We start from the raw sequence: 27827 nt of genomic DNA on the forward strand, positions 1-27827 counted from the left end.
AGGTCTACTGCTGATAAATCAAAACTGATTGTTGAGAGAAAGTGGGATTTCCACCGCCTTCATTCTTGTACTGGTCTCGAAACTCTTCAGTCAATGACATTCTGCTGATGACTTCAACAGATATTGAAGAAAACCTTAGTTTTCCCATTCTGCACAAATGTACACCCTTGGAAAAAAACCCAGTTTTTTGTAGAATCAAGAAATTCAGACTGTATTTCTGTAAAATTCCAAACTGTACAATATTTGTCAATGGGTAAAATTCCTTACACTGAGCAAATTCAGATGGCTAAACAGTTTTCATTAATCATGAAAATAAGTGTTCCTAAGATTTGGAGAACCGCTTGATCAGACTTCATAATAAGGAGGGCTTTACTTCTGGAATATGTTTTTGCTGTGAAAGTTTCCTTTTGCTAGAGCCAGGTACTACTCAGTACGAGTAAGAATGACAGAATCAGGCTTAGAGCAGCCAACGTTGATTGCAACCTTTGTGACATTAGCACGAGCACATTCCATTTCTGTCAGTCAAATTCAGCTCTTTGTATTTGTGTTGTGCTCTGATAGAGTATAGCAGTACTGGAAACATCTTTTTCAGTGTGTGTGAGTTTAGAGCAAGGCTAGATTTGGTCTCTCTATGGAGTAAGGTAGTTATGAGGTATTGCTCAAGTATGTTAATCAATTATATATCTGGTTAATAGAAACCTAATATTTGTAGTTGGACATTTTCCCCAGTGAATAGTGAATTCCCTAAAAATACATGATTTTTGTCCCAAAAGTGAATCTGGGTTGAACTTCGGGGGGACTTTAATTCCAGATTCATGAATCTTCTGAAGAAACTTTTGGTATCTTTCTTTCATTTGATATGTCAAGAGTGGTAATATAAACTGGACTAAAAAAGTCTTATCTCCCCATCTCATATAACTTTTCTAAGGAGTGTCATAAAGCTTTTGTCTTCTTGGGATATGAGTCTTTTTCCAAATTTCTCCAGCGCACACTTATATATATTAAAGAAGATGTGTTGCCTCTCATTCACCCTACCAGTGGCTAGCTAGGTATTTTAGTTTGAGACAGTTCTATGTCCACTTCAGAAATGTGATACCAGTAAGGATTGTGTTCCTCTAAACAGAATTTCTCCAAGCCTATTGGATGGTCTTGGCTGGATACCTTGTAATACCTGTAGCTGAAGCTGCACCATTTCATGTGACTGCTTTTTGCTGGAAATGAGATAAAACAATTTGTTAGCATGGAAACTTTCTCCGTTGCATTTCATTATTTATTAATAGTGAAACAAAAGTAGAGATTAACATTAGTTCTACCAGAAGTTAGATGACTGTTGAATAGGGAGAGGAAAGTTCAAATGCAGTTAAGAAGAGTTGGAACTAGACTCAAGCTTTCTATTTTTTGAATGCATGTGCTTAAATCCAAAGCTGTCATTATCTCCTTATACTATTAAGGCTTAAGCTCACGTCACTTTGCTGCTACTGACTAATGTTTGGTTTCATCTTGGAAAAGTTCACATTTAACTAAATATTTGGGAGGAGGAGGGAATTTTCCATTGTGGTGAGAAAAAAATTCTCAGAATTTGTTTTCAGTACAGCTTCCAAACCTAAGGATATATTTTTCTGCAACTTGCATTATTATAGTAAACTTGGATTCCCAAAGACATTAAATGTAATAAAAAATGACACTGTAATTTAAAAAATGGCATAGAGGATTGTCAGGGCACATATTAAGTGAATTAAAAGCTGGCTCACTGAGGCATCAAAATCTAGAGTTTCTAATGGGAAGATGTAGACGAATGGGGCTCATTAGGATCTGATAGGTTTCGATAACTGGTGGGAAGGACAAGTTGAAGTTATTAAATGATATGAATCCCCTGGTATAATGGCCACATTCCAGTAAAATGCACTTTATTATAACCAGATGAAATATATTTGAACCAAATGAAATATATCTGGCACTGGAGAAACATATCTGTCTCTGCTGCAGAATAATGAGACTGTCCTGGAAAGCAGTGACCTAATGGATTTAGGGTGATCGTAGTAGATCATCTCAGTGTAAGCTCTCAGCATATTGGGAGTTTGCCTCACCTAAAGGCATTCAACTAGGAACCTTGGAGATTACTTGATATCTGTAGGTAGATATTTAAACAAAAAAGATTTAACTCATCAAACTGTAACGAAGGAAATTAAATGCTATGTCCTAGCAACCAGAAGCCTTAACCATTGTAAGCAAAAGTTAAGGGAGGCAATGAACTTGGAGTCATTAACATGAGGTGATAGGGCTTTCTGAATGACAGGTGATATATAATCCATCAGAAGATTCTGTGGGCTCTATACTGGTATACGGGAGATCAAACTAGATGACCACAGCAGGATTTTTTTGTCATAGTGTCTATGAATATACTTTCTCATTCTCATAAAGAGGAATCTGGATGTGTGATTCAGTTGCTTTCCTGGACACTACGTGTCAGGCATTGATAAAGATGCAAATGGTATAATGATTGTGAGTCTACATTTATGCTACCTGTTTTCTTAGAAGTGCTTGAAAATATGCATAACTGTAGGTACATGTAAACACAGTTTTGTGATTTTTTTATGCTAAGGTTTATTCTGGTGATTTTAAACTGCAAAGCTCCCCCCAGTTGTTTTTCATAATTTAGTCCTTGGAATATAAAAATCAATTAGTTGAAAAGGCAGGATACCTCTGGATAAAATAATGTCTGTCCTTAGTGATCAAAAAATATACACCTGGGAAATAAAACATATGACAGTTTGGATTAACATTGACCATAACAAAGATATTAATAAAATACTGTTGAACTTCAGTGTGCTCTAGGTAGTGATAGAAGTCTGTAGATTTCAAAGCACAAAATATATGTTAATGCTAATTTTATCTATGTGAATGTCTGGTATTAGGCGGCGGTGTACATAATAGCAGCTATGTAAATATTTTGCTTTTAAAAGGGTTTTTTTTTTTAATTCAAAAACATTTGCAAGGGGAGTTCTAAGCTTTCACAAAAAAAATATTGTCTGTCCTCAAGTTTTGAATTCCACAGAGTTCTATGCCTTGTATAAACCACTCTGGACAGATATACGGGTAAGTTCAACAGATGATCATCTGTGCTCATCACTAAAAAGCTGTACTAATCTTTATTAGAATTCTGTTCCAAAATAAGAATATAAACATATATTGATTTACATACATCACAATAAAAATATTCCACTAGCTGTATATTGGTATAGCAGGCTATATATTGGTACAAGAACTTTGCTTTGAATCACGAAGTATAGCGTATATGTTGAAATGCAGGCTGTTTAATATTGTGCTGTTAAAAGATCAGTCTAAAAGGACATAATAACAAACAATAAACTTCTGGGAAAGTAAAGCTCTTCTCTAATATTAAAGAATTTCAGAGAATAAGATAAAGCTTTTTACTAACTAATCACTGACAAACAGTTAGCAAGGCTAGCTGTTATAACAAAGAAATGTAACTTTTTAATGGCAATGTAGCCTATTTTGCTGCATGTTGATGAAGGAACTTTAAATAAAACACCTGATTCAGTTTTGATTATATCAGATTGATCCATCTCCTTGTAGACTTTGCTCTTCCAAAACACTTGTTGATTAAAGCTAACTTAAATGTAACTCTTAGTGAAGGCATGTGGTGAACTGAGAACTGATCTCATTGCAGAATCTCTGAGTAAAAAGAATATTTCTACTCGGATAGTTCATCCCTGTGTTTCCGCTCAGCCCTGCGGCTGCCCAACACTTGTCCTGCATGAATCAGGAGGAGCTATGGAGAATATCTGAGTCTGACAGCAGTGAGCTGAAACTGCTTCAGCTGGCCTTTCAACCAGAAAATGCTTGTGAAGCAATAAAACCCTTAGGGTTTTAGTAAAGACAAGTGCCTATAACCCTATGAAAATTTTAAGATGCAAAGTCATCCTATGGAACTGCATCGGGCCTTAGAGGGGCATATCAATGAGCTGTTGGACTGAGGGACTGCTGCCCAGACTTTCCAGTTGGAAGGCCCTGACCATTTCATGTGTCCTTTCCTCTTGGAAAGAGCTAGGGACCAAATTACACTGATGGGCTCATTCTTTTTTGCCTTTCTTGATTCCTTCATTTGCCATACTGGCTGAGTGCTTTCCCTACAGGCCAAGAAAGATGGAGACAGACTTCTTAACAGGGCTTGTGGTGATAAGACAAGGAGTAATGGTTTCAAATTAAAAGAGGGGAGATTCAGACTAGACAAGAGGAAGAAATTTTTCACAATGAGGGTGGTGAAACACTGGCCCAGGTTGCCCAGAGAGGTGGTAGATGCCCCATCCCTGGAGACATTCAAGGCCAGGCTGGACAGGGCTCTGAGCAACCTGATCTTGTTGAAGATGTCCCTGCTCATTGCAGCGGGATTGAAGGTCTTACCTACCTTCAGCTATATAAAAATGAAGGAGTCTAGTCCAAGCTATTTTTTCTCTGAAGTAAGGAGAGGAACAAAGGTAACTCAGAGGACAGCTAGAGGTCTGTCTTGCCAGGGACTGAGACAGGTACACTGCATTCTGTCACCCCATGAGGGTGTCCTTCATCTGTTATGTCTCCAGTTTGACGAATATCTGTCTCATGTTGGCTGAAAATTGATTTGATCTTGTTAATATCATTTCTTATCAGTCAAGAATTCCATAATGGATATAGGGTAGCACAGAATATATTTTCTGGCTGGTATCCTGTTTCCTTCTGCAGCTAAGAAGACACAGTCCCTGGAGTTTTTGTGGGTAACAGTCATCAGAAGAATCTGCAAATGAAACAGGCTTTCATGTATTTGCTTTTCTTTTTCCCCTCTATAAGACAAATTTGTTACTTAAAGATCAGACTGTGACAATGCTTGAACATCTGCTAAATGAAGTACCTCCAAGGAAAACAGTTGTTAAACATTAGGTATAAATGACAAAAAAACCCCACCAAAAACATACAAGGGGTAAGAAGTGTTATTAAGAGTTCCCAGGCTTTTTTTTTTTTTTTTTTTTTTTTTTTTTTTTTTTTTTTGGTGCATTTGTGTTAGATGTCTGTACAGCATCAGATATAAAGCCCAGGCTTATCACCTGGCGAAGTGAAACTTAAAGATCTTGTTCCAATTGTATTTAATTGATTAGCTGGAGATAATGGGAATAGTTCGTTCCTGCCAAGTTTCTTTAATCTCCCAAGGCGAGGTTGCATATTTAATGTTTAAAAGAAGTGAATAAATGTGAAGCTGCTGTGCCTGATTTCCTTTGGTGTTTAAAAATGGGAAGGTGAAGGCTTATAAGGTAACATACAGACCTTTATACCTTCAGCTGTGTCATTAAATGTGGTTGTGGTATTTGTTTCCAGTTAATAACCCTGATTCTCTAACTGGATCCACATAGTAGGTCCAGTTGTAGCATTATGTCTGCGGGAGGAGGCTGTGTTACAGTCAGCAACATTTGAGAGAAAAAATGTTTCGATATGTGTATGTAAATATTTGTAAAAGCTAAATTTCCATTTTGCTTTGGGGAAGGTTTTCAACCTAAACACAATCAGAAATGAAAACATTGCTATCTCAGCTTGTCTGATTCATCACAGTTTCCTATTATGTTTGATGCTTTTTCCAATACCGTTCATTTCTTGGAATCTACTACTACTAGTGGAAAAAACAAACAAAACAAAACAAACCACCACCAGCAGAAAAACCCTCTGAAACAATGAATAATTGTAACAAATAATACAACTAAAGAAGCCGTGATTTGCTTCTCAGTATTTTAGAAATAAAAACAAATCGGGATTTGTCAAAATACTGATCAATGTTGCTCATTTAACTGTGAGTTCAGCATTATGGAAAACTTTTACAAAATGCAAACACAATGAAGGATTAATTTTCACTTTTATCCTATTTTTGTGTACATTAAATTTTAGCCCTAATTTCTGTGTTTTTCTCTTTGATTTCACAGGCTTGTGAAATCAGTGGGATTGTTGAAGAACAATTTAATTAAAACAAAATTACGGTGATCAAAACTACACCTGAAAATTTGCTTTAGTTTATACATAATAATTTTAAATAAAGTTATTTTTCTAGTATCAGCAGTATATAAGTGGAACCGCTGTAATGCACTGAATCAGAGTACTTACTGTGGTACAGTGGCCTTAGGAAAGAAGGGTAACTGTTGCCTTTTAGTATAAAGTTACTATAATGTTTTGTTTAGTTTATACCCCCATTATTTTGGATTGACATTTAATAAACTAAGCTCTGCCTGACCAAAATAAACTTTACCGAGAGATTTTATGTATTTTAACTTGTCTAAGGTTTTCTACTCCTTATATTTTTGTAATCTTTACTCTTTTTTAAATTAATAAACATTAAAGTGTTTGCCCACATCTGCCCGTGTGTATGTCCCATTCAGGTCTCACAGAGAATTGGCTGTTTACCCGTAGTCACCTGCAGGGACGGGTGAGAGGGGGACTGAGGGAAGGGGGATGTGTGTGGGTATCCGAAGCAGGTGTTGCCCCTGCCATGTAGCTGTGTATTGCCTTTATCTACTTTGATCTTTAAAACAAATAAAGACTCTGTTAAAAAGGGAACCTGTCAATAAGGACTGGAGCATGCATGCAAAAATAAAGCACATAAAGGAATTTCATATATATGATAAAGCATACTTATCCCTATGGATTATTGAAACCAATTTGCTGTTTAAAATAAGCTAACTGGTGTATGCTGTGTGCTTGGAACTTTAGAAGATGCTTTTGCACAGACATCAAATGAAGGGATGTGGCAGTTGCAGTTACTGATTTCATTTACCTGTTAATTCTGTCAAGTGTTTTCAATTTTCTTTGTTGTCAATTGTGTACGCTTGGTTCTTCTATCTTAGACATAATGATATAATGAAATTGCTTGCAACTATTAAAAATACAGTATAACAAACCATCTCTTTGTTTAAGAAATAAAAATTGTCTGTCATGAATGTTTCATAGTGTGAACTTTTTTTGCTGTCTCACAAACACACAGTGCTAAATACACAAAAAGTGTATAGTCTGTCCAAGTCATAAGCAAGTAAAATGGAAGGTAACATTGTGATGAACAAGTGCTTGCTATATGTATCATCATAGTGTAGACTTACTATATGTAAAATGTTTAGCATACTGGAACCCCATGAGGAAAGTCCCTTGAAGTTCATTTCAGGAAGGGGTTTCATTAATTTGTCATCCATAAAGAAAATCTGTTATGCTGTCTATATTTGCAATGTACTTCGAGACTCATTTGCACATAGGAGAGCATATTATCACTGATATGCTGCCTCTAGTCCATTATGCTCCATAAAGCATTCTTGTGAAAAGAATATCTCCTTTTCATGGGTTTTATTCTTCCTTATTGGCCTGCATTTCATCTTTACGTTGACATTACTGAAAAATGTAAACTAGGTTAGCCTTTTTTTCTTCTTCCATTTGCTTCACTGAACATCTGTTAAGCTCCATTCTTTCTGCTTCATGCCATTATTGAGTGAAATTATGACCCTATTTAATCCCTGGGAAAAATCTCCTTGACTTCAGTGGAACTAAGATTACACAAAACAAGTTGAGAAAGAAATGAAAATTTGGCAGCATCTTAATTCTAGAAGTTCTTGCATGTCTAATAACTTGAATACAATTTTGACTGGGTAGTGCAGAAAGATTTGGTCAGGGACGTGTCTGGTTTTATATTTTGATTACATGTGAAGAAACACAAGCTTTATGCAGGAAGGCAGAATATAAATCCTGCTTCTGGTCTGCAGAGGGCAAAAAGCTTTTCAGTTACAGATATGGTGGGTACCATCAATACTCATTAAAATGATTAATAATTTAGCAAGTGTGAAATGTATGCAACTGTCTTGAAGTGTGATAGGATGGCTTGACTTGAATAGTCCCATTTGTAAAAGCTGTGAAGTCTAAGGCTCCTGAGATCTGGCTTTTCTTGGGACTGGCCAAAACAATAGTATTTTTCTGGGACACTTTCTAAGCTGAAGGGTAGAGGCTAAAACCATGGAAAATATTACTTTATTTTCACACTAAGCCATACAGAAAATCCCATGTCATATTTTTAGTTTAGTTCTCACGATTTGGACATGATCTCATGATTTTTTAACACTTGAGTTGGCTCTACTCCCTCTAAAGCGTATGGCAAGCAGTCTTGGCTGATACTAGCACTCAGCCCAGCAACCGCTGCTGACATGGAGAGGAGAAGCAGCCACCTGGTACCCTGACTGTGGACAAGCTGGTGATGAAGTGGAACAAGTCAGGAGAGCTCCGAGGAGGAGCTGAGATGTGCTTAATAGGCAACAAGCAGCTGGGCTTGGGGAGCTGGGGAGTATAAAGAGCAGCTGGGAAGGCCGTGCAGACGGCATGTGTGATAAACTTGTTTTCACCTTTGGTCTGCGGGAAGCCTTACTCATTTTCTGTTTGACCTTTTTGGCTTCGGGAAGCATTTTCCATTTGTCAATTGCTTATGGAATAAACTCTGCTTACATGGTGTCTAATTGAATTGAGAGTCAGCTGTGCAAGTTCTTCTTGTTGATGCTACACTAGTTAGTTTGGCAAGAGTATCACAGTGGGATTTGTTTTGGTTTGGTTTTGACTCTGCACCAGGCACTTGAAAGACATCACAAAAAGTTCAGTCAGTGTAAGCTATGTAGAAATGTGCTTCTCTCTAGTTGCATAGAACAGAGTAGATTTAGTGCTTTTCAGAAAGATACTTCATGGATCATTGTCGATGCTCTTCAATTACTGCTTTTTGACGGAAAAAGCCATGATAAACAGATACATTTTTTTCCTAGCCATATGCTTACATCTTAGCTTTTAGATGCATTTATTAATGCAATGATGTAGGAACAGAGTATTCTCGACGGTACTTATTAATGAAAAAAATACAAATATATCTCAGTAAATAAAAATGCATGTAGCTTGTCTAATAAGCAGTTGTCTTTCTTTCAAATGCCCTTTTATAATAAAATGGTTTTTATTTGTCCTGCTCTGCTCTGCACTGGTGTGGCCTCACCTGGAGCACTGTGTGCAGTTCTGGGTGCCACAGGATAAAAAAGACATAAAGCTACTGGAGGGTGTCCAGAAGAGGCTACAAAGTTGGTGAAGGGTTTGGAGGGGAAGCCGTATGAGGAGCAGCTGAAGTCACTTGGCTTGTTCAGCCTGGAGAAGAGGAGGAGCAGTTGCTGATCTCTCTGGTGACCAGGGATGGGACCCAAAGGAAAGGCTGGAAGATGTGCCAGGGGAGGTTTAGGTTGGACATGAGGAAAAGGTTCTTCACCCAGAGGGTGCTGGAGCACTGGAACAGGCTCCCCAGGGAGGTGTCCCGGCCCCATCCTGACAGTGTTCAAGAAGAGACTGGACAACGCCCTCAGACACATGGTGTGAACTGTGGGGTTGTCCTGTGCAGGGACAGGAGCTGGACTCGATGATCCTTGTGGGTCCCTTCCAACTCAGGACATTCTATAATTCTATTGTCATATGAGTTTCTGCTGTTTCCTTCTAAGACCTTCACACCCTTGGTACTTTATTTGAATTACCTTAGAAACAACATTAGAGTATCTCTACTCATTTCAATGACAGCATAATATTAACAGGTTCCCTTCTGTACTGCTCATTTCAAGTAACTTCATCATTTGGCAGATTTGGAAGAGTGATTTCTTGCTACCCCTGTGTCTAGCTCCAGGATTTGCAGGTGTGGCTGAGGGAGAAATAGAGAAGAAATTTTATTTGCTGAAATTACTAAAATTAAACCATTTATTTTGAAATATTATCCAGCGGAAGATTTCTCTGAGCACACTGTTATCTTGAGAACCTAAGCAATAATTTAAAACCACTTACATAGCAACCAGCTCTGCTGTGCACATTTAGTATTAACAAAAGCTTTTGGTCCCATGGGAATATGCTTCCTAAAAATATGGCTTTATTAACAGTTTAAGTCTCTTTCTGCTGAGTCAGCAATTACAAAAGAGGGAGAGAGACTTGTTTCCCGCTCCCTGGAGTATTGCTTCAGGTATGTCTACATTTCACTTAGAGAGGTAACTACCTAAGTGAACTACCTAAGAGCAAGGGAAAGCCTATATTGCAACAACTAAACTCACAGAGATACATGAACTAAATGAAAGCCAACTCACACACACATGCATTATGTTATTGTTTCATTGCTCTGGCTAGATGTGGACATGTTTTACATTTCATCCAATGAACTATTAATGTAAAATACAGGAGAGCTGCCTGGGGTAGTTTACAGCAACCTGGACTTGTCTGCAGCAAATACACTAACTGTGAAGTTCCCTTGCTTTTAGTAGCTTTCTATGGCTAGTTCCAAGCAGCTTCCCAACAAAAAAAATGATGTGCAAAAATCTGTGTTCAGAGGCAAATGCTCTTCCTGTGCTTATAAAACTTTGGTGCCCCTTTGCTCTTGGCCCTGGCTTCTACTTTGTTTGGATTAGGCACCAGCTAGATAGGCAGTGCAAGCATCCAGTTTTGTAGATGTTTTTGCCCTTTACAATTTTAGCTGAAAGTGCAAAAGCTTGGGGTTAATCCAGTAAAGTTTAAACAGACCGCTGTTTTGACAACATTGGTATATTGCTGAAATATTAGTCGAATTAGTTTAAATTGCTTTTAATAACCAAGCTACCAGTTAAAAGAATACACATCTTTGTAAGTTAGAATTCTTACACGACTGTTCCTACTGTTCCTTATGACTTTGATTGCGGCTTTCTTTCCTGTCATATTATATAATAGTATTTAGATTTATAGCTTTTTCTTTCCTTTGGATAGTACCGTCAGATACTCTTTTCTATGAACTGTCAGCTTAAGAGAACATGCAACAAATTTTAATCTGTACTATCAAAAGAAGTTTCCTCTATGATAGCTCTAGACCTATCAAGGTGCACTGTCAAGTGAAAACACTGCACTGGACCTTCAGTTCAATCAGCAAAGACTAGTGGTGTTTTCACTTAGAAAACATGGTACGAATGTATATATGTGGCTTTACTGAAAACTGGAATTTATTCTACAATACTCCATACATATCTCTGTTGTTGGAAGATCGCAGTGCTTTACTGATAAATGTTATGCCAGCTAGAAGATGTTCTGCTGTGGAATTTGACACTGTCTCAAACCAGTGTATCTTTATTGTATGAATAGTATCTGTATTATATTTGGGCTTTACATTATTTTTCTGGTAATTAGTTATCAGCCAATCCTGGAGAATGCTTCTGATTCTGAAAAAATTAGGTAGAATCACTGAACCAATGTCTTCTGTAGATTCAGGAACCAGATGCCATCCAGAGGGATCTGGTCAAGCTCGAGAAGTGGGCCCATATGAACCTCATGAGTTTCAACAAGGCCAAGTGCAAGGTCCTGCACCTGGGTTGGGGCAACCCCCAGTATCAATACAGGCTCGAGGATGAAGGGATTGAGAGCAGCCCTGTGGAGAAGGACTTGGGGGTACTGGTGGATGAAGGACTGGACATGAGGTGGACAGGGGTGGACCTGCTGGAAAGCAGCACTGCAGAGAAGGACCTGGGATTTCTGGTTGACAACAGGTTGACCGTGAGTCAGCAATGTGCCCTTGTGGCCAAGAAGGCCAACGATATCCTGGCCTGCATTAGGAAAAGTATGATCAGCAGGTCAAGGGAGGTTATCCTCCCCCTCTACTCTGCCCTGGTGAGGCATCCAGTTCTGGGCTCTCCAGTTTAAGAAGGACAAGGAACTACTGGAGGGAGTCCAGAAGGGGACTACGAAGATGATTAGGGATCTGGAGCACCTCTCTTATGAGGAGAAACCAAGAGTGCTGGGTCAGTTCAGCCTGGAGAAGAGAAGGCTGAGAGGCGATCTCATCAATGCTTATAAGTATCTCAAGGGTGGATGTCAAGAGGATGGGACCAGACTCCTTTCAGTGGTGCCCAACAATAGGATGAGGGACAAAGGGCACAGACTGAAGCACAGGAGGTTCCACCTGAATATGAGGAAAAACTTCTTACTTTGAGGGTGCCAGAGCACTGGAACAGGCTGCCCAGAGAAGTTGTGGTGTCTCCTTCTCTGGAGACATTCAAAACCTGCCTGGATGGATTCTTGTGTGATATCCTCTCGGTGAACCTGCCTTAGCAGATGGGTTCCACTAGATGATCTCCAGAGGTCCTTTCCAACCCCAACTATTCTGTGATCCTGTGAATGTGCATTTGCAGCCCACTAGGCCAATCGTACCTTGGGCTGCATCAAAAGGAGCATGGCCAGCAGGTTGAGGGAGGTGATTCTGCCCCTCTGCTCTGATGAGACCCCACCTGGAGTACTGTGTCCAACTCTGGAGCCCTCAGTACAGGAAAGACATGGACCTGTTGGAGAGGGTCCAGAGGAGGCCACAAAAACTATCAGAGGGCTGGAGCCTCTGATATCTTCCTCCTATGAGGAAGGCTGAGAGAGTTTGCATTATTCAGCCTGGAGAAGAGAAGGCTCTGGAGAGACCTTATTGTGGCCTTTCAGTACTTAAAAGGGGCAGACATTTTAGCAGGACCTGTTGTGATAGGGCAAGGGGTAATGGTTTTAAATTAAAAGATAGGAGCTTTAGGCTAGACATGGGGCAGAAATTTCTTACAATAAGGGTGGTGAAACACTGGCCCAGGTTGCCCAGAGAGGTGGTAGATGCCCCATCCCTGGAGACATTCAAGGCCAGGCTGGACGGAGCTCTGAGCAACCTGATCTGGTTGAAGATGCTCCTGCCCATTGCAGGGGGGGTTGAAGTAGATGACCTTTGGAGGTCCCTTCCAACCCGAACTGTTCTGTGATTCTGTGATTGTTTTTGAGAGCTTAGTGGTGGAATATTGTTCTAAATTGTGAGACAGGAGGAACCTTCTTTTTTGACTCCACAGGAGAGCAAACATACATAGTTCATCTTTTGACTTACTTGAATGCTGAGCTGCTGATTCTCACCAGGGACCTCCTCCCCCAGAAATGTACATGTGTTTGCCTACAGGGAAGTGTACTAGTAAATGGGGCTGGGAAGGACATCCAGATATCATTTAGTTGCTAACCCTGAGGTAGCCTAACTGCAGCTAAACCATTTCTGACAGATGTTTGCCTAATCTGTTCTGAGAATGGCTGAAGACAAAGAATCCCTCACCTTGTCTTTAGGAAATCATGTATCCAAATGCTTGTACTTTTTGCTTGACAGTGGTTTCTCAGAACAAGATCTTTTCTTAATTGTTTTTAGCTCATTTCAGCTTGGTTAACTTTGAATTCAGATGCCACCCAAAAAACAGAGTGAAATACTGGTCCTGTACATTTTTTTAAATACTTGCAATGGTTTAAATGTGGCCAGGATTTCACCCCAGAGTTACAGACACAGTTACAGGCCATGAGATGTATCAGCCACTGACAGCAAGGACTTGTGCTCTGCAGGGTGCACATGTTGTTGCTCTGAGAATTCTTGCTTTTGCACTGGAAATCACATGTGATGAAACAGCGAAGGGTCATTCGAGCCTCCATGCTTCAGTCATTGTAGCTATCTCCAAAAAAACGCATGAGGAATTCATGAGTGCATTTCTAAAACTTGCCAAAATGCTCCCTGGGGCCTGATAAGTACCGTAATTCAAAATCTCTCCGTAACTGCCTCCAGAAACCATTCTCTTCCTATTGATGTGTGTAATCCAACACCTACACACTCATAGCTCCAGGTTTAATAAAGTGTGGGGCCCTTTAGCTGAGATTCCAAAAAGCAACTTACACTTCCTATCCCCCTTAGTGATGCTACATTTCTGTGTCCACAACACATTATCTGTTATTGAGTTTTCATCTGGACACAGATCTTACAGAATTTAAAATATTTTCCTATGAGGATGTGTTGAAAACATCTGACGGGCTTGCCTGGGGTACTGTGATGCATAGGCCTTCTGAGAGACACTGTAGCATCAACCTCATCCATAATTCTGTGTCTGCTCTATGCAAAGACAGTAAGCCATTTAAAAGACAGAGCTAAAGCTCTTCAGGTAAAACCATAGCCAAACCTCCAGGTAGAGATATACGCTCACTATTTCCCTTTAAAAGCAATTAATTCAGTGTGACAAATTAAACATTATCTTCTGTCGCTTGTTCTGTATGCTAAATGTTTTTAGAGAATAAGTCCATATTCAAATGATGGAACGCTGATTTTTTCAGCTTTCAGGCATGTCAGAAGAAGGTTAACTCATTTAAGAAAGGTAAATGTTGTACCGTGTAGATTTTAAAAGTCTAAGAGAATGAATTCAGGAATGTGGAAATTTTTATTCTTGTGTCCAGATGAAGTGTCTATCATCAGAATGTTTTATTTGGGGCATGATCTAACTCAATATAAAAAATGTGCAGTATCTCCTTTTCTGCTCCATTCCCCTGGAACCACATTCAAGTATATAAGATACACTTCAACAATGCTTTGTAATACTATTCATATTAATTCTGTCTTTGCTAGTGATTCAGAAATTGGAAAACCTTGAAAAGTGTCATTCAAAGTGGTCATTATCTCTTCAAGAGATACAATAAGATGTTATCAATACTAAGGTATAAACTCTACAGAGAATGTGGGATATCAACATGTATTTTTGCTTGACTTCAACCTCCGATGGTCATGTTGTATTATGCTTTTGGTTAAATTGCTTACCTGGCTCATGATACTTTTCAGCACGATGGTTAGTCTAGTTATAAAATTTCCATATGTTGGTCTATTATAATAGAGACAGTGAGATAAAGTTTTATCTTGTACTTACTGATGAAGAGGAAATAGTACCATTAACCTTTGCAAATATGATATTCACTTCCATGACATGGTTTTTGCTACGTTCATTAGAATGGTCTTCTGTTGTTTATAGCATTAATAAATTCTGTGTTCAGAAAGTCAGCTCCTTTCTGAACTGTGAAAAGCATAATATCCAAATTGCCCTGTTGTCTTTTTAACCTGGGGTATTCTGTTCTTTGGTGGGAAAACTTCTCCAGGCAGAGAGCAGCCTCTCAGCAGCTCAATCCTCTTGGCACCCCGAAGGATCATTCACATCCTTGCTGCTGTTTCCAGCAGATTCTGCTCTGTACAGTGAAGTTCCAGCTCTTGCAGTCCTTATATTTTATGAGCTTGGAAGTCATCCAGTTTTATTCTTGGGCATTTATTAAATATCATCTGAAAGTTTTAATCATTCTTTCCAAATTATTTCTTTTGGGGATATGAGAACTTTGACATAGATTAATTACAGGGTGGCAATTTTTCCATTAAGAATATCTGTTCCCCTCCTTCCCACTGCCTCCATACTAAATACTGTTTGAAGTACTTAATTGAGGTAGCTACTCAAATCCAAACACAGCATTTTTGAGAGTTTCTGGGAAGCAATGTTAGTTTTTCCTCCTAGTAATTTTGATCTACCACTACTGTGGGATTTTGGAGAGGATTAAGGTGATAACTGAGATAGACTTGAAATGTAAGTTGGCTCAATTTACAAAAGGTGCCTAGGGGCAAGGGACATCTTTAGGTCATCCCTCTGCCCGCCCCCATCTCCCCAACTCTTTTAATAGATTGCTTACTGAGGCGGAACACAGCTGTTTGTTTCTTTCAGCACAAGGAACAAGCGTCCATGGATTTATGTTTCATTGGCACCTTAGCAAGGGAGGAGATACTCCCCTCCACTCCCCAAGGTATTTCTTTCCAAGGGAAGCTGAGACCCTTCTTTCCAATATTACTTTTTGGTCTAAATGCAGCTATGACAGGCTGTTTATAAGAATGTTTAAAATATTTCATTCATTTTAAGATCTGAACTATCATAGCACCAATGCAGTACAATAAGAGTAGTATGTTATTGTTTTCCCTATTTGCTCATTCTGAAGGATATTTAGGAAAATACAGATCAAACCCATCAGATGTCGAGATAACTATCTGCATCGACAGTACTAATATGGTGCTTTAAGTTCAGGTGGTTGCTCAAGCTCGATGGATGGCAATACCCTTGAGAGTGCCACAGGCAGGTGACTGAACATGTCATAAATCAATGACTGCCTAAACAAAATCAACATAGTAGAGTCCTAATATTTCTCTTTCCTTATTTTCTCACCTGGAGAGTCTAATTGCTAATTTTAATATGTTCACTGCCACAATATGGAGTCACTTATCTTACGAACGACGAGGGGATGCCAGGCAATGCCACTATGTAAGTTCTGAGGTGTGGATACTGGAACGGAGCCATGTGAATAATGTGTGTGTAGTGGCACGGTCTGAATTGTTTTTATTTTTTCATAAAAGTTGGTGAAGCAAAACACACTTTTGCTTTTGAGAGAAAAGCAATTTCCATAGAAATATTTAGGGATTTCAAGAATAAAATTGTGGGGATATTATGAAAAAAAATACCATTTAAATACAAATGGCTCAACCTTTTCAAATTTATTTTTTGGCACAGTATGATAAAGTAATGAATTTGTGGAATTTTATTTATGGTTTTGTATTTCTTCAGTTTTACCAAAAGCGTTTCAAGGAAATGTGAGGCCTTTCAGGAAAAGTTTGCCTGTTTGGTAGAGTTCATCTTAAGCTTGTAACTGTAAGTTTTATCTCAGCATGTCTATATCTATCTATCTATCTATCTATCTATCTATCTATCTATCTATCTATCTATCTATGTCTTTATGGTAGCACTGAAGGAATGAGTCACACGAGAAACAAACTTCATTTTTTAGCATGTTGGATTCCATAGCATCTTTGAATGATAATACTTTTTTTGATGTTGTATTGATTGTAAAAACTGAATTTTTCTATATGAAACACATTCATGAGATCTACCAGTAAAAAGCTCCTCATTTCTCCATTCAGTGTGCCAACAATTGGCCTGCATTTTAATTTCATACCCTATGATGTCATGTGAATACTGTAGTGTTCTGTTTTATGGTCTTCATGCTTTTTCACTGTTGGAGAATTTTGACCATAGTTCACTTTACTGTCAAATTTAGTTTTCTCTGTAGCAAACTAACATTTAACACTCTCCCAGGCTGGTGTGAATTTTTATGGACTGTTCTTCATTCCTCAGTGAAAAATGAGTAGTCTTGGCTTATATTTTAGTTCATATCAGTTTGTATTTCTCAGTAGGAAATCACATGCTGCAAGATAAGATGAATTTTCAGTTCTTTTCTTGTTTGTATCACTTGTTTGCTTTTTTTTTTTTTTTTAATTAGTTGGGTGAAAGACATAGCATTTACTCACAGAAAGTATGTAGCTGAGTGTGAGCTAGTATTACGACAACCTGTAATTGTTTAATAGTTTTTCACAGGTCCATAATGCCTTTAGGTAGAGGCAACCATGGGCATTCACCAAGTGTACTAGACTGAAGGGCAGTGAATTCTGCCCTAAGCTCCACAAGGTTGTGTAGGTTGCCTGCCTTCCTTCCTTCCCTCCTTCCCTCCTTCCTTCCCTCCTTCCTCCCTTCATTCTCTCCTTTCTCCCTTCCTCCCTGCCTCCCTTCCTTCCCTCCTGCCTCCCTGCCTTCCCTCCTTGCTCTTTGAGTTCCTTTCCATTAAAGCTGCTGTAATGGCATTTATGCTGTGCATTTTTTGTCTTCTTCCTGACCTGTCTTCAGTATGGGGCTTGCCACATGAAGCTCTTTCTTTTGCTTGTAGGCTGGGCTGTTCTGTTGCCATTGCAGCTCTCCTTGGTGGAGTATGGGGATGTCCTCAAATGTGTAGGGAAAGGTTTGTATGCATTGGGAAGCGAAGGAAGTTTGTACATGAGCGTTTCTGTACTGCCGTTTGGGCTGTGTGTGGGTATGGATGTTTCTGTCCATCTCTCTATTACTGTCTTTCTGAACAAGTGGAACTGGGTGGGCATCTCTGTGTACCATGTTGGGAAGTCTCCATCTTGCTCACAATGAACATTCAGGCTTTCTCAAGTGCGCGGGGGTATGTTTCTGAAGGGCACATGCCACTACTGCTAGGCTACTTCATTGCTGTGAATAGAAACCCCCCAAGTAAGCAGATTGCTAGATCACTTTGGAAACAAAGAGATCCTTGTTGATATCCTTTGATGCACCCCAAATCCTCTGTCTTCTTACAGTTCCCTTGCCCTGTTGACAGCACTTTGAGTCTTCTGGTCATCCGACACTGGTGTATCAGGAGGGTGCCTTGCTACTGCCCCAAGATGAATGGTCCTGTCTCAGGTTTGAGAACAGGCTTAAATGCACAAGTGAAGGGTGTTGTTCTTATGCTTAAAATTATGCACTTCAGTGTTGCTTACGCTGCTGCCATGCAGCTGTCTCGCTCTGGACAGGGCTGTGAGAGGGCATTTAATAATGCTTTCTGAAAACCATCTATTTGATGCTGATGTGCTGAAACACTGCAGAAAGTGCTTCCCCAGCCCCACAACCTGACTTACAGACAATATTTACTGTCAGCTAGTTTTGACCTGCAGAGCTTTCAAATCTGCCCTTTACTTTGTGTATTCTGCACAAAGAGGTATCACTTTTCTCTTTTGTGAGGGAGGGAACAGTTATTCATGTGGAGAGAGATCCTGTAACTTTAGAGAATGAGGAAATCATTTTATTGATGGCAGTGGAAAGCAATATTTATGTCACAGAGAGGAGGAACATTCGTCAATACATTATACAGGATTCTAAATTTATTGCACACTTTGAATTTTGGCATTCTCAAAACTCCTTTTGGTAAGATTTAAGATTCCTATGGTGAAATATTTGGATATGAAGACTTTTTTTATTGCTCATATTGCCTTGAAGTTGAAATTGTTGATTTAATAAAATATTCCCTTTCTTTACATGTCATTATGATGTTTTCTGTTCTATAGAACAACTTTCCATGACTGGCATACTGGCATATTTCAGAGGAATGAGTTTTATTTAAAGCTAACATACAGGACCATGGAAACAACTAGAATAAGTGATAGATACAGTGTTTAATCTACCACTGTACAATTTAATATATTTTTTGTGTGAGGGTTGGGAAATCAGTTTTGAGATGCAGCCCAGTGCAAAACCAAAACAAGTAGCGGCCTTTGGCCCTTCTGGAAAGGGGTTGTGTATTTCCAGTGATGACAGCCAGCACCATTCTTTGATTTATAGCAGCACAACTTTCATTTAATATTGACCATATGGCAATTTTCACCACCTACATTGTTCAGGACCTGTGTCAGTAAGCACACAAAGCAGTGAACCTTATTCCCAGGCAATTTGACTAAGACAGAGGATGCTACACTCTGGCATATTGATTGATAGCACAAAGCAGTGAAAATTAGATCTCTCTGAATCCTTTATAAGAGGGCTGTGGGCTTTTGAACCTTACTGCATTATTTTGACACTATTGAATTATCAAATGTGCCAGCTTGTTTTCAAACTGTGTATTTGAAATATATGATAACAAAAAGGTGTCATGTAGCAAGTTTATGTGATATAACCCACAGTTTTATTTTAATTTATATTAATATATGGTTTTAATTTATGCAAGAAATGGGAGGGGAATGTTATTACTCGCAATCCTTGACACTGTAGCTCACATCTTCAGATGAGCACATCCTAGATCTTTGACAGTGAAAGTTTTCATCCTAGCAATTTATCTTTATTTTTACAGTTCTAATTGCTGCACCACATACTGGAACAAAACTGAAGGTAGGAAAACTTAGCCTAGAATTTGGAAAGGAAACATTTTTAAAAATTATTTGTGGAAATACCCGTTGTTGGAATTCATTGAGGTCAGTGACGCTGCTGCCATGCAGGACTGTAGGACAGCGTTGTGGTACAAGAGAAGGGAGCTCAGTTTGGTACCTCACTGTAACCATGTTATTTATACACTGGTTCTGTGCGGCTAGTTGAAAAGGGAAGTTCTTTGCTCCATCTAGCGACAGTGCCATAGACATGCCACACATCTTTATGTGAGGACATGCTGCTCAACATATTTGTCCCCATTTGGCAACTTTTTTTTTTCTCAAGGTGTGCGTAGAGCCCTGCCCTTCAGTTGACTGACTCTGAATGATTTATTGCATACCTAAAGCTTTGTGAGCTAGACACGACAGTTCCACTGAGGCTGGATAGCATCTGGCTCTGCAGTGTGACTAGTGGCTGGTACGTGCATCCTCAGGTTGTCAGGGCCTCTTCTGTTGATAAGGGATCTACAGCAGCCACTGCTGTGAAACTACCCCTTCCCTTGTGTCAGGGCTAATGTTTTGCTGGCTGTGTGATGACCTCAAAACAAACCACTGGCTTTTGTCAATCGCGTTCGACTAGATTTGTTCCTGGATCTACTACTATTCCAGGTTTCCATAAACCTCAGTCCTATCTTGGATCCAAGACAGAGATTTCAGGATTGCACCATAGGCATATAGAGGTGGGTTGGGAGGGTGGGGGGTGAGAGGTGACAGGGAGAAATGCTGATCCAGTGTAAACAGACAGTGCATATAAATGTAAAACCACATGTGGACAAAATGGTCAGTACACATTCTCTAAGATTGCAACCTCTCATCTGGTCCCAGCTCCTTTGCAATCAATTATGAATGTCTATCGACTTTACTAGGAGTTCTGTCAGGTGCTTTCTGATCCCAGAATTGCTTTTATAATGGAAAATGGAATTAAGTGATAAGAGAGACAGAGAGCTCAAAACATATTGACTGTATCTGTGGTGAGGATGAATTGCCGTGATGATAGAATTGGAGAAAAAATAAGTTCTGAGAAAGACAAGAGCGATAATTTTTGTAGGGAAGGAGAAGGAAAATAAGCTAACCGGACAGAACAAAAATTATGATGTTCAACTCCTTCAACCACAAGAATGCTAATAAAGATTGACTGGACACTGCTTGGCTCTCAATGAGACTCACTCTAGCCTTTTCAGACATTCAGTTGTTTGCAGGTCCTGCACAGCAGGCTCCCTATTACTGTATGCACAAGGGGCTGGTGTTTGGGTTTGAGTAAGTATCCTTTATGATGAGTCTTATCAAAACTTACGGAATGACCCTGCAGGATGTCACAGGGGGAATACACTGTGACAGCTTAACAGCAAGTCATGTGAGGGGCACCTCCCTGGACTCTTGCTCCTTATCTCTCTAGAACATTTATGTGTCTGACTTCCATGAGTGGGTTTTTGGGGGGTGTTTTGTTGTTGTTCTATTTGTTTGTTTGTTTTGTTTTTAAACACAGCGAAGTACTTTCTTTAGATACACCCCATTGTTTGTGTATTCATTTCTGCCACATCAAATCACAATGATTTGCTCTAATACTGTCTGTAATCCTAAAAATTTAGTAAATATATAAAAATGGAGCATTTTCATTAAAAGTACCTCAGTCCTGTCATCGACCTGTCAGTATCTTTAGACTCCTTAATATATGACATGTAAATGTATAGTGTTTAAAGTGTTACCCATTTTTTGTTTCATATTAGTGACAAAGATTTTTAAGGAGTTCTGCTGACATTTTTGGAAGTTGGATTTGAGGTGCATTTTTTGTGTCTTTACATAAAAAAGAGCCACATTTGGTAGAAGTCAGTGTAGTTTTGTCACTAGGAAGTCCTTTATTTGCATAGGTTTTCCAATCTGGTTTGTCATGAAGGTAAAAAATGCTGCTGCTGCTAATTGTGATAATACTGAATGTAATGTTTCCTCAGCAGAATTCTGACGGCAATTCATTGTCCTTGCCTGACGCATACTTTTTCAGCAATATTTTTTTTTAGAAAAAGAATCTGAAGTTCTACCCAAGTATGCCAAGTAGGGCTTTATAAATGTAACATATACTGACTTCTCCTTTGTTGAACACCAGTGTTTACTGGCTGCAGAAACAGACAACACTGTGATGAAAATGAACAGATAAAGGAATTTGGTTTTTGTTTCTAGTTCTTTACAATCATCTCTATTTTATATCAGGTAGCGCCACTTTTTTTGGATGAAGACAGAGTAAAAAGGGAACATGACTGATCAGAGAAATACAGTTCTTAGACTGAAGTTATGAGAAACTTCAAGCTATAGGGTGCAGACCAATACCACTAAAACTTTAAGAGCTTTGATATTGATTTTCCAGTACTGGGATTTCACACCTTTTGCTTTCAGATTTCATTAGTGATCTGGGACTAATTAAAAAGAGAGATGCTTCTCTTAGATGCCAAGCGAGTTGATCACAATACCACGTAACAGAAGGGAGAATAAACTACTAATACCATTGTCGCCAATTAGTTTATTGCATATAATCTCTTAAATTAAATAATTGTGCTGTGAAAATTAAAATGATACCAACAGCATGCTGATGTCTCTTTTTAGCAGGATAAGAAGTCTTTAAAAAAGCTGTAAGTTGAACATCTGAAGTCAGATATAATGCGTGTTTCACTCAACATTTATAGACTTCCCAAAATCATTTGCTGCTTTATGCAGAAAGGAAGAGAGAAGTTACTTTACGTAGTTGCCAGTTAGCTGAATAACTTAGCTCACTTAGATGTACAACCACTCAGTGTATTGAAAGATTAGCTAAAAGGGTCACTGGAAAATCTCCAAGTTTTTTTTTTTTTAAGCTAATGCGATCTGTTTTTAATAAATCTTGGCATGGCAGTATCTTCTTTACAATTAGCAAGCTAGAAAAGCAGCTGATTCTGTTTGTGTTTCTCTGATGGAAAGGAGTCCTGATCCCCTTCACCTACCAGTTTGCTATTACCAGAGGAGATTGTAAATAAGAACTTTTTCAAGTGACTTGATAGAGGAATGGCTTGTGCTAAATGAAATTGTCTTGCCCATACTTCATGAGTTCTGATTGTGGAATAGGAAATAACTGTTATCAAAACTATTCCCTAATATACTGAATGTCTATGGTACCGCAGATGAGTGATTTAGGGTTCTGTTTGCCACAGAGCAGCGTTTAGATCACTTAAAGAAACATGCGACTTAACGGAGTTTAATGGCAAGGTTCACTGTATTACGTACTGCATGGAGGAATGCACCAACGAGAACCAGTTGAGAGTTGATTTAGACTGATTTCTATGGGGACAGGAGATGCAAAAGGTTAGACGGAGGCTCTCCTATTGGGTCATGAGGATCAGAATGACTCCCCTTGCTTTCTAAACTCCTTCTCAGATAGGAGCCTAGGTGCAGCTGGATCCAAACTTAGCCCCAGACTTGATCAATGGTTTAAGAGACCTAGAGGGTAAGGGAAAACAGGTAAGGAATTATACGTATTCGTGGCCAAAGGGTTAAATGTACACACCTGATTCTTTATATTGCTTGGCTAGGATTTCAAAGTTTCGTCGTTCTGCATCTCAACCTGCTTACCTCCCCTCCAGGGGCCTGGTGTCAGGTTGCTCCGAAGTCTGGATCCCAGGTCTCTCGAAGTAAATTCTCAGGCATCAAAGTTCATAGAAATAAATAATTTAATGGAGTAGTACAGCAGCAGGGTCAGCTTGAGCTGGGTGCCTTCACAGAGGTCCCAGCCACACATAGGAATCCCTGGGTTTTTATACCCTGACAGGCTATTTGCCCACCCCTCACATCATGATTCAGTCCAATCGCAATATTTGAGTCTGGGGTCTTCTCGCTTCTCATTGGATTCTTTCGCTGTCTTCAGACAGGCCTTTGTTTTGTCTAGCTGCAAACATTGTTGATAGTCTGTAGCTGCTTTGTGCTGGCCTTGAAAGTGTTACTTTGCCTGAGTAAATTCTGGTTTTTCTCAACAAGGTGCAAAGCACACCTCATCTTGCAGGTGTTGTTGATGGTTTGTAGCTGTTTTGTTTACATTAAGTAGATGCAAGTTTGGTAAACATGAGCAGAACTTCACAATGTACAGTTCAAGATTTCAGCAAATTTAACTTACAAAGTAACTTGAAGCAGACAGTATATTAAAAGTCACACAACCTCATAATTCTAAGTGATTCCTTCTATTTAGTACTCATTCGCTTAAGCTAAATGATTGATATGAAACATAAATTAGGCTCATCCGATGTTCTATGAGTAGTAAAAATCATCACCATACAGCCAGCTTATTTAGCAGAGAGAGCACAAAGTGGGCTCCCCCAGGCTGTCATATTTATAGGATAAAGTGGTTGGCTTGTAGTCAAATTGCATCCAGTGGGAAAAGTATGCACGAGACTCCTTGCACCCACAACTTATTGGTGTTCACTGTGTCGTTCTGCTTCTTTGTGGGTTTCCTAAAAAGATTTTTTGGCCTGGCTACAGCTCAGACCTTTGCCTCCTTTGGAGCCTGGACCCATATGGTGGAAAGGATGTCAAAAATAAACCGTAAGGCAAAACCAAGTCACTTGTTTAAGTAAAGCATGCATTATGATTACATCTATTGCCGTGCCTTCAGGTGTGGATCACAGAATCGTTTTGGATGGAAAAGACTTTTAAGATCATTGAGTCTAATTATTAACCTAGCACTGCAAGTTCACCTCTAAACTATGTCCCTAAGAACCTCATCTACACATCTTTTAGACACCTCCAGGGCTGTGGTCTGTAATTCTACATGCAAACTTTTCATTTTTTTCCATCTACTATTCCTCATTAGGTTGCCAAGTGCCCGTTAATGTCCCTACCCAAGGAGATACTTGCTCATGCCTATAGTCAGACTGAAGTCAAAGAGAATTCAGAAGCTGGTGTGATAAATGGGCTATGCCCCACTGTCAGCGGATACACTGAGAACACACTTTTTCTCATATGTGAAAACTCTAAGTGCACTGTGTCCCCTGTGGGAAATGTTTTGAAGTAGTCCTTCAGGAGTTGTAAACTCATTTCTCAGAATGATTCTTAAAAATAGTCAGAGACATTGCATGTCTAAGAAGTGTTTTGTTTCACATAAAATACTCAGATTGGACTTTTTGATCATTCTCTACTTGTTTTGATATTCCTGACTTTCAAATGTGCTGCTTCAGAACTCTGCCAGATCAATGTGCTGAGCACTTCTGGTTTACAGGACTTCCACTGGTGGCTGTGGGAACTCTATCCAAGGATTCTATGTCTAAGTGGCACTGTTGACTGTGTGCTTACTAAGAAGAGACCTGGAAATAAAGGAAAAGATGACAGTCTTGTTAGCCTGTTCCTGGAGCTGCATGCTGTTAGTGTGACTTCCCTGCACATGGAAGAAGGGCCCCTGTCTTGTAAATAAAATGTGGGCTGAACACAAGTTTCAGCCACAAGCCTCCTGCCACAAATAGCCTCCTGCTATTACAAGAATCAAATGTGACTTTTCTTGACAATCACTTTAGTTTGAGATTTAAAAGTTCTTGCAGCAGTACTGGTTGAACTATTGCTGCCCCTCGTCCACTCCTGATAGATTTGCTGTTGCTGGTGTGTGCTATCCTCCCAGTTTTGTTGGCAAAGCAGTTTGTAGTGGTTGTGATGTGAGCTGGATTGGAACTGAAGAAAATTTTTTCTAAAATGGAGTAAAAAGCAGCAAACAATTTTTAAAATTTTTTATTTTTTCTCCACACTGATCTGATTCGTGTTGCAATTCCAGAAATATCCATACTAGTGCAGTGTGGGTATTGAAGGATACATATTCATATTGCAACATGAAGAAAAGAATAATTAACCATCTTGGGAACCTCCCAGGCCGGTTTGACTGGTTACCAGTAGCACTTGAACATGCTATTAAACAGACACAACATGATACTATAATGAGTTATCTTGTATAAAGCTGGATATTAATCAAGAACATCCAGAGCAAACAGGTTATGATCTGATAAAATTACTTTAGTTAGCGATCCAGTATTAACCTTATTTACTCCTGGTGGATGTGTTCCTTTGTTTTTGTGTATATGCTGATTGATTTTAAACACTGTAAAGGAGTAGAACTCAACACTAAATAAACGCTATATTATATACACAGTAACAATAGTATTTTCTTGTCGTAGGCATGTTTGGAGAATGGCTCTTGATCAAATTTCACTTATGCTTTTCCTCACTAACCAAGAGTGTGAATATATTTAATGACATGGCTTTTCTGTTCCTCATGAGTATAGCACCCAACTAATCTGCTCTGATTTTAACTAGTGTAAAACACTAGAAAGTCAGGTCCTGTTGAAATCTGGTTTTAGTATTAACGGATTTGATACGTATCCTTCATAGTATCTCCCATCTACTTATATTTATAGTAGAAAATATTTGGCTTTGAATGGCTGATAATAAAAGTAGAATCAAATGAAATATGGAATGTGGTATGGCCTCAATAATAATTAAGATTGAAGCCCAACTGGATGTACTGTTGCAATTCATAGCAGTCTCATCCATTGGCATATTTATCTATCAATTGGAAAAATATCTTTTGGATTTGTGTGTTGCTAGCATATAAAAATGAATGGTTGAATATGAAGTTTTTAAAACATTTAAAACATTTAAATTTAAAATAACATTTTAAAACAGTTCCATGCTAAGAATAATAGTACTTCAAAAAGCTTTGTCTTAGCATCTTACTCCAGTTAAATATACATTTAAAAATGCTTAATTAAATTCCGTTAGGGCTAATGATTAGATTTTAGTCTTTCTTTGTATACATCTAGAATTTTTTGACAGGTCAAATCATCTGATACCATATGTGCTGTTGGCTCAGCTGGTGCTATCTTATTCCAAGGAGATAACCACTAGATGAATACCATGAGATTTAAAGAATGCAGAATAGTTCCTGCTTTTAGCCTGCCTCATTTTAAGGGCTCCTTCCTTTTGATTACCAGTGTCCTTGGGGCATAAAACAGGATAACCTCAAACTAAACTAAATGTATTTTTTGTAACCTAAGCAAAGGATGAGCCTTGCAATCTGATTACATTAAATCAGCATTGTAGCAGAGATAAATCAGTCCATTCAAATGTCAAAATTTGAAAGTATCAGTGACCTAAATGAGATCTGTTTTCAAATACACTTTCCTATTCAAAATCTAAACATAAAATGTACTGACAATGGCAACCAGCTTCACAGCAAGGCATTTGTACATTCCTGCTTGATTTCAAAGAAGATACTGTGTAGACAATATAGACCATAGCATGCTTCGTATTGTTCATGTTAAACTATTAAGTGATTTAAGCTTTTATTAATTAACAATACCTGAATAGTGAATAACAGTGAATAATAGATAAAAAGACTGTTCTTAAGCTTATCCAACATACTTAGAGTTTGTGGCCTCTCTGTTATTGTTCGTATAGAAACTATCAAAAATAGTTATATTATGAATCACTTTATGGAATATTTTTGAAAACCATGTTATTGAATTCCCCATGAAACATGGCTAGATTACAGCACTATTTCTTTTCCTACTCATTATCAATAAAATCCCACAGAGATCATGGTAGATTTTTAATGACTTTTGCTTACAAAAACATCAAAACTATATCTATCCTAACTTTCCAATTAATAAAAAAGGTTTGTCTCGAGTCTGATGTGGACATTGGCTAAATTACCTCTTCAAGGACCTTCATTCATGCTTACATTCATGCTTAATAGTTCAATGTTTTTCCATGCAGAACACAGACATTTTATCATAACTAGAATGTTGGAAACACAAACCAGCATTGAAACTGCTCTTTCTCAATTTTGACATGAATACTAGCATTTACCAAGTGAAACTGTAGTCATCATAACAAAATTATTGCCTGTATTTCAGCTGTGCTAAAGTAAAGTTTTATCTTTTAAATCTCTACAGTAAGCATTCCTACTTCCACTGAGAGCAATGAGAAATCTGAATGTGGGATCAAACCTTATGCAAGAAGATTTTTCATGTACTTTTTCCACAGCCCCATGGTTAAGGGAAAGCCACTCATCTTCTATGTTATTTTGCTGATGGTGGTGGTGGTGTGGTTTGTTTGGGTTTTTTTTCCTGTATTTTCAGGCAAAAGGGAATAAAAACTGCTA

At 38.7% G+C, this 27827-nt stretch overlaps 1 protein-coding gene across 1 annotated transcript in view; it reads left to right on the forward strand.

The window, feature by feature from the left end:
• The window catches only part of C2H8orf34 (chromosome 2 C8orf34 homolog), a 160488-nt gene extending 154483 nt beyond the window's left edge, over positions 1–6005 (forward strand). The window contains exon 15 of the mRNA XM_065629519.1: positions 5964–6005. Within this exon, the coding sequence (XP_065485591.1) occupies positions 5964–6005 (42 nt within the window). The remainder of the gene's footprint in view (positions 1–5963) is intronic.
• The last annotated feature ends 21822 nt before the right edge of the window (positions 6006–27827 follow it).

The sequence above is a fragment of the Caloenas nicobarica genome, chromosome 2, assembly GCF_036013445.1.
Source record: "Caloenas nicobarica isolate bCalNic1 chromosome 2, bCalNic1.hap1, whole genome shotgun sequence".
NCBI lineage: Eukaryota > Metazoa > Chordata > Aves > Columbiformes > Columbidae > Caloenas > Caloenas nicobarica.